General features: G+C 34.5%; 1 protein-coding gene across 2 annotated transcripts in view; it reads left to right on the top strand.

The window, feature by feature from the left end:
• Micu2 (mitochondrial calcium uptake 2) overlaps window positions 1-8,637 on the top strand; it is a 102,028-nt gene that overhangs the window by 61,097 nt on the left and 32,294 nt on the right. For both annotated transcript variants that reach the window (XM_019205047.1, XM_010607485.2), the window contains exons 5-6: window positions 2,392-2,439; window positions 3,634-3,716. In XM_019205047.1, the coding sequence (XP_019060592.1) occupies window positions 2,392-2,439; window positions 3,634-3,716 (131 nt within the window). The remainder of the gene's footprint in view (window positions 1-2,391; window positions 2,440-3,633; window positions 3,717-8,637) is intronic.

Raw genomic sequence — 8,637 nt, 5'->3', positions numbered from 1 at the left:
AAAAAAAAAAAAAAAAAAAAAAAAAAAGAAAATAAACATGAGGCATTGGTAGATAAATGGATACAACTTGAAAACATAACTGTTAAATAAGTCAGGTACAAGAGCTTAAATATCGCATGGTTTTTCTTAGGTAAATTTTATGTATATTTTACTACAGTTTTTTTAAAAAGGTTGACTTAAGGGTTCCATCCAGCAAGTACAGTGCAAGAACTTCTTTAAATCCTTAGTTAAGCACAGTTTTTTTAAAGTTTTATGGAACAGGGAAGTTGGTAATGCTGATTTAAATTTAAACATGTTAAGAATTGTTGGAAATTCTTCTAGGTATGGTAAATATATTCACAAGAGAGGTTAGCAGTCCTTTAAAAAGTTACAGCCTGGAGTTTTTACTTTGAATTGATATGATATACGGGGTTTGTTTGTTTGTTTGTTTGTTTGTTGATACCAGGGATCAAATTTAGGTCCTTGTGCTTGCCAGGCAGGCGGTGGATCCACTGAGCTAAATCCCCAGCTCGATATATGGGGTTTAGTTCAAAATAATCCAGTGAAAATTGGGGAGTAGAAGAGGATACAGAAAATGAGGCCTTCCAGGAGTGGATAATAATTATAGCTGAGTTTTGTATTATTTAATGTAATTATGTATAGTTATCATTTCAGTACCTTTTATATATGATTGAAATTTTTCACAAAAAAGTGTATTTAATTGTGTATTTTGCTATAAACTTATGATCCAAACAGCAGTTTTTCCCCATTAAGTTTATTGGTACATTTAAAGCAAACAGTACAGTTAAATTTATCATTAGGATACATGATACATCTTGGTTCTTATTTTTTCCTCATACCCTTGCTCTCCCTTCACCCCCTTTACCCTTCCCTACTTACAAAGACTTTGTTTTCCATTTTTTTGTCAAAGGGCAATTTTTTAACTTATCAGGAAGTCATAGTTTATAATAATTAGTCATTATTTCATTTACTGCAGTTGTTTTCATCACAAGTGATATAAATCTATTTGAGCAAGAAAGTTTATTTAGCAACCAATTAAACTTTTTTGGGGGGGTACCAGGGATCTAACTCAGGACCTTGCTTTTGCAAGGCAGGTATGGTGCCACTGAGCTAAATCCCTGGCCCAGTGACCAATTACCTTTAAACCCAGCTAATCCAAGATTCAGACAAAACCAGTATCCATTTTTCAGGCCTCCCAAACCAAACTGTCTCTTTAATCAGGTTCTAAATCTAACCTGTGGCAGTTTCAGTCAGTCTCTCCATGGCCTCACATTCCTGGGTGTAACATTCTCAAGTCATCAAAGTCTCCCCTGAAAATATAAGTGATCCAACATTCTAAACAGAAATCCTACAGTACCACTGACTGGCCCATCTTACGTCATGGCCCATCCTTGAAGCAGTCCTCGATGCCAGACTCAGGGAACCTGCTCACAAGCTTGGGTCCACTGTACTTGCATCAGTCACTTAGGAATAACATGACTCTTAAGCCTGATCAGCCTCTCCCTCTAAAGGTAAACTAGGGTCATCCCACTGACCCCCCACAATGAGAAGGAGGAAGAAAGATTTCTCAAAGAGGATTAAAGTTACTGCTATACAGATTTAATTCCTATATTTAAAAAATATAATATGACTCAATTCTTTTTAATTTATACATTTGTTTCACCTGAGATATGGATAGCAAAATTTAAGTAATAATTATATAAAGTGTCATGCAAATAAAACTTATAGTTAATACCTGTTTCCTGCTAGCCAGCATCCATTCCCCGCTGTATGTGTTTTCCAAAGAAGCAAAATCCCATAGGAGATATATAGCTATATTTTGAAGAATTAACTCACAAAACTGAAGGCTTCTTATCTCTCTGCAAACTGTAGACCCAGGAAAGATCAGTGTGTAATTCAATCCAAGCCCAATGGCCTGAGAATCAGGGAAGCCAGTAGTATGAATCTCAATATGAGATAGGAGAATTTGGGATGAGGTGTTATAGCAGGAAAAAGGGGGCGGCTGAATTCTCCCTCTGCTTTTTGTTGAACAGATGGGACATTGCCTGCACCCTGGAGAGGTCAGCCTACTCCATGGAGTCTGCCAGTTCATATGCTGATCTCAACTGGAAGTATTCTCATATCCAAATATAATGTTCATCTGGGAATTTTTGAGCCCAGCCAACTTTGCACTTAAAGCTGTCATGCCCTGCTTACTAGTAATAGAAATTGAATGAAACATAATGTCTGATTTTTTTCTTTTTTATTAAGATTGTAGCATCGTTTCAGCTAAAGAGTAAAGTAAAAATGTGTTTTTTATACTTAAGTGAAGTTTCAATATTAATATCTTTAAATGGTTACTTCTAAAGAATCTAAAACTTATTTCCTGAAATGTTTTATTTTCTCTTTCAGGGCTGATTTCATATACTGAGTATCTTTTCTTGCTTACAATCCTCACTAGTAAGTATGCCACAGTTCTCATAACAATCCTGGAGTTCTCTTATTTTTGCCAAATAAGATTTTTGAAGTTTGGCATATCATTTTTAAAAAATTGGTTCCTTAGTTTTTGTAAATGATAGTTTTTGATTATATTATCCGTTTAGGTCTCTACCACCTCCCACACACCATGCCACCCCCTTTGTTTCTTGAATAGAAAACTTGTTCAACAGAACAAAATCACAGCCTTCTAATGCACACAGACAGGCATGCACTCATGCACACACAGACACACCCATAGCATTCATACACAGATGTACCAACACATCCACTGGCACTCACACATACTGACATATACCAAGGGACATTAAAAACCCTCACCTGACATATACAAAATTCCTGACCAGCACTCTTCAAATGTGTGAAGGTCACAAAAACAAGGAAAGTCTGAGAGCTGTCCATAGGTGGAGTAGACGAAGGGGATATGACAGCTAAAAACAGCATGATATCTTTCTTGTATTTGATAATAAAACAGCCTTAGTGAAAAAATACAAAATCCAAATAAAGACTGTATGGCCAGGGATTTGGCTTGGTGGTTCCGCCGCCTGCCTCGCAAGCGCAAAGGCCCATGTTTGATCCCCAGTACCCAAAAAAAAAGGAAGATTCCAAAGACTGTAGTTTAGTTCTTAATCTTATACCACTGTTAATTTCTTAATCTTGACAAATGTTAGAGAAAGCAGAGTGAAAAATATATGGGGACTCTGAGTCTTTGTGATGTTTCTGTAACTCTATAATGATTACAAAATAAAGGTTAAAAAATGCTACTCTGAGGGGCTAGGGATTTAGCTCAGTGGTTCCGCTGCCTGCCTTGCAAGCACAAGGACCTGAGTTCGATCCCCGGTACTCAAAAAAAAAAAAAGCTACTATAAAAGCAGAAATAATGAAGTCACTACACAATGTACAGAGTTAAAGAAATAAGTCCTCAAATTAATTTGCATTGAAGAGGAGAGCTATGTACAGCAAGCTTCCCTGGAAAATCTGGAAAAGACGGACAGAGCCTTAACACCCTTGAAAACTGTTTGAAGAAATCACTATTTTCTCTAGTTAGGCACTTATTCATATAGTTTCTGGTGATTTATTTCAAATTTGAAGATACATCTATCTGCACATAATTTGCATTTCACTAGCATTTGAATAATTATTTTTCCTTTATTGCAGAACCCCATACTGGGTTTCATGTGGCTTTTAAAATGCTAGATACAGATGGCAATGAGATGATTGAGAAAAAGGAGTTTTTTAAGGTAAGTAGATAGATGCTAATCATTTTAGGATTATCATAAAACACATGGATGCTTGTATAATAATTTTACATTTCCATAAAAATATATTCCATTGTTTATATTAGAAATGTCAAGAAATCATTGTACATTAAAAATATTATTTCTATAATACAATCTTCAGGAAATTAACAAGTGGACAGTATAAGATTCTGAAAGTAAAAATACACTTACGCCTCTACATTATAGGGTTTTATTTCTGTGATTTCAGTAAAATAGAGTTTAGGAAAAAAAAAGCATCTATTTTTAGGGCCTGGGATGTAGCTCTGCAGTGCTGCCCCTGCCTGCCAAGCACAAGGTCCTGAGTCTGATCTCCAGTATCAAAAAATGAAAGAGAGATGTATTTTTAAAGAATGTAAGTTAAATATATGTTTAAAATTATTTTATGCTCCCCAAAAGATTAAGAATAATAGAAGCTTAAGTCTTCATGAAAAATAAGAAATATGCCAAAAAAAAAGGCCAGAAAGACACAAAATAATGCACATTTTCTAGGAATTTGCTAAGGATGATGTGTGAAAAGATAGAAATATGTTTACACAATATTTTGTAAGATATAACTACAACATCCATCATATAAATTCCATTTTGTTTTTTAAAAGTTAGTGGTAATATCAGAAAAATAACCTCTATACAGATTGGTAAGTATGTGCAAGTGTATTAACATTCCATGCCTATGACAGAATATGTGGAAAAATCAAAAGGATTATTAGGCTTACAGTTTCAGAAATTTCTACCCATGGTCACTTGGCTCCACTGTTTATGGTCCGATGGTGAAGCAGCACATCATGTGGGGAGCATATGGTGTGACAAAACTGCTCACCTCACAGCAGCAATCAGAGATCAGAGAGAGAGAGGAAGGGGCCAGGGACAAAATATATCCTTCAAGGACATGCCACTAGTGACTGACTTCCTCCAACTGGCTTTCTCCCATAGTGTCTGCTACATTGCAGTAGCACCATCAGCTGGGAGCCAAGCTTTCAACACATGAGTTTTCAGGGACATTTAAGATCCAATCTGTAACAGCCACTTTAGGGCTTGGTCTGTAGAAAAGAAAACACTAGCATAGTGCTAATAACATATAGTAGTTATCACTAATGAATTATACATATATAAATGATAATTTGAGTACATATGTGACTAATTTATGACTTATTCTAAAAAGCCTTTGAGATGTAAAGCAAATGCCTTTCTCACATTGTTGGTTGACACAGTAGAAAACAAAATTGGCAACTTCTTTTAAAATTAAATACATACTTAACATATAACCTACCAATTCCACCCCAAAATATTTGGCACAGAAAGGAATACATATACTTACCCAGAACCTGGGTAAATATAAATATGAATATTTATAGCAGCTTTATTCAGACTAGCCTAATGTTCATCAATAAATAATTAAATACACAAATCACACCCATATAATAGAACACTACTCAGCATTAAGGAACAAACTACTAATAAGTATAACAGGATGAGTGCATGTAAAACAAAAAGTATGATTCCATTTATATGAAATTCTAGAAAAAGACAACATGCTATGTTAAAGCAGATCCTTGGTTCTGGAAGCCAGAAGAAAGTGAGGAATTGAGTGCAAAAAAAAATTTTTTTTAAATAGAATTATCTGGAGTCCTGGAAGTGTTTCACATCTTGATTAGAGTGGTGTTTACATGGGTATATTAATTGTCAAAACTCATCAAGATTGGGCCGGAGATTTAGCTCAGTGGTGCCCCCACCTGCCTTGTAAGCACAAGGTCCCGAGTTCGATCCCCAGTACAAAAAAAAAAAAAAATTAAGATTATATACTTTAAAGGTGCATTTTGGTGTATGTAAATTGTACCCTAGATAATCCTTTTGATAAAGTTCCATACCAAAACTTGGCAAATATAGCTACTAAAATATTTTGTCTTATATGCAAAAATTATTTCAAAGACCAAAAACAGCAAAAAGAATCCTAAATAAAGTCATAAAAAATGAGACCCCACAAAACTTAGGTTTATAAATACTTAACATCTTTAGAAACATCTTGGTATCCTAGAGAAAGTGTATATATAAATTTTAAGATGGGAAAACTTCAGGAAAGAACACAATCTGTGATTGCATTAACATAGCAGATGAGATTCTTATGGTTTTAACTGAATATTTTCTCTGCTGTGACCAGGATTTGTAACTATTTAATTAATTTTAACAGTCTGTTAAACTAAGGAATCGTTTTTTAAAATAAAGACATCTATATAACAAATATTTTAAGTAACTTAAATACATACTCATTTTAAAACTAAGGCCTTTGCTCCAAGTTGGAAAAACTGATGAAAATTCCTTGCTATTATTTTTATGCAAGTATACCCATAATGTATCATCTGCAGATTCTAGTTTCATTTTCTTTGAAGTGCAGCAAATATGTAACTACTTGGAAAACAGTGAATGTAGAATCCTTCTAGATCTTGGATTTTTCCAGCCTTTGCTTTTTATCCTAGTTAGAAGCAAAATTTTTAGCAGTTTGCCTTTATCATACAACTGTAAAACATACAACTCATTTTTAAATAGAAACAGCTCTCTTTAGACTTATTTTTCAATGGGATAGTAATTGTATCATTTCAGACTGGACCTTAAATAGACAGGAAAAGAGCAAATAAAAAGAGAAAGAGTTCTAATATTTAACAATTGATAAAGCAGGAACTCAGTGCAATTTCCTGCATGCTGCCCAGTTTCTAGTGGAGCTTTGCTTAATGCTTTTGTTTTAGGCTCTTCTGGTTTATAAAACAAACCCATGTATTGTTGAAGCTTTGTTCTCAACCAGACCAAAAAAGAACAATGTCCCTGGTATCCCTAGCTAGTTACCATCTGGCTCCAGCTTTCTTGGTGTTTCCAGAAAACCTTGTTACTTCACAAAATTGTTTAATAAAGTCAGTTATTATTTTAACAAGTACAATAAGGATAATTGGTTTGCAAACATACAAGATTTACAACAACTATTAGGCTCAACTGCTGAGCCAGAAGGTACAATCCTGCCTGAGATTGGCCAGTGGTTTCAAATACATTTGCCATGCACATCTGTCTTTAAGTTCTACTAGGAATAAGGAGCATTGGTTAATCTGATGAATTGGTTATGAGTAGGCCAGTTGTATTTAAGGAAAAGGAATCTAGTCTACAACTTTAGGAAGGCAGATCACAGAATATAGAATAATGAAGAAGGAAGTGAATTTAGGCATAGTCACAGACTGTCCCCAAAAACTCAGTCAAGTATATTGCTATAAAATTCTAGTCCTACAGAGACAGAAAAAAACCTCACACCAAACCATATACCTTTGAACTTTTATATGTATTTCTAACTGGGCTCACTTCATGAAGCACTTAGAAAAAGTTCAAAAAAGAGCAACTGAAATAATTGAGGTGGAGAAGGTGAGAACCTATCCTAAGTATTGACCAGTCCAATTATTTAAATATAAGATGACCAAAAATTGTATATTTTTGTTAATTTTTATAATATAAGAGAAAATATAAAAATGATAGTTTTATCAAATGTATTCAGTATAAGTATCAACTGGTAGCACTCACTTCAACAGTACAAATACTGAAATTGGAAGAATTGACTGGTTAAAATGACACCCGCCCAAGCTGTGCTTGGGAAAATCAGTACTTAAACACACTGCCTGAGTAACACTTGTAAACTGTTAAATGATTAAAAATAGGACTCATGGACTATGAGCAAATACTTTGAGAATTTATAAGCAAAGTACAGAAAGCTACAAATAAGACCACAGTATTCAAAATGCAGCAAAGAAGACATATGGGTGGAATCTGTCAAATTTTAGCATTGTGAAGGTAATGAGCAATTCTTACTTAATTGGTAGTATCAGATTATGAAATGTTTCACATGAAGGAATTTTCCAATTACCTGAGGCTTACTGTCTTAGCACGATTAAATTTTTTACCATGACTTTTTTTGCGGGGGCGGGTACTGGGGATCAAATTCAGGCCCTTGTGCTTGTGAGGCAGGCGCCAGAACCACTGATCCAAATCCCCGGCCCTAACATAACTTTTTGTGATGTCTGCCACAAATATATATGCATTTTCCCTATCTTTGCACACTAATTATAATAGACAGAATTTATCCTTTTCTTGATAGCTTAAGATCAGCCTTATGAAGACAATTTCATAGTAATTAACTAGTTAGACTTTCAGAATGTATTAAGACTATAACAGCACCAGCAGTGTTACCACATGCCTGTAATCTCACCTTTGAGAGGCTGAGGCAGAAAGAATACAATTTCAAGACGAGCCTGGACTACACAGTAGAAAGACCCTATATCAAAACAAAAACAAAACACTTCCCCCACCCCTCAAAAAAAAAATAACTAGGGGATTACTTACTCTTCAACTGAATGGCTTTAGACTGTGCCTTTAATTTCTATTTCTGGTTTTCTTTTCTCCTCCTCACTGTTAGGATATTACCTGCCATGTTTCAGTGGTATCAGTGTAAAAGAACAGCTCAGCTCCCTGTCAGTTCTAGTCATCATCTATTTTTTTTCTTCCAGTCTTCAGTGTACTACAAAATAGATTTTAAAAACTCATTAAAGTTATATGTGAAACACAGAGTCTGTACTCACACCCCATCTAGTATAGTAGCTGTTAGTCACATTTAGCTCTTGAGCAGCTGGAATATGGTAAGTGTGGCTAAGAAAGTTGAATTTTTAGTTTTGATTACAATATAAATTGAAAAAACCTATATTTACTTCAAGTACTGGAAAACTTTTATGTATGTTTGAAACAACTTGAGTGTATGAATCTACTTTTCCAATTATAAATTTTATGAAATCTAATACAAATCAAGTATTTCCAGTGAAATGTTACCATCTGAATTAAGATGTCCTATAAATTTCAAATA

This window comes from Fukomys damarensis, unplaced genomic scaffold (assembly GCF_012274545.1).
Source record: "Fukomys damarensis isolate Sample0158 unplaced genomic scaffold, DMR_v1.0_HiC HiC_scaffold_38, whole genome shotgun sequence".
Classification (NCBI taxonomy): Eukaryota; Metazoa; Chordata; class Mammalia; order Rodentia; family Bathyergidae; genus Fukomys; species Fukomys damarensis.
The sequence above is the reverse complement of the archived record's forward strand: the minus strand, read 5'-3'. Positions and strand labels throughout refer to the sequence as shown.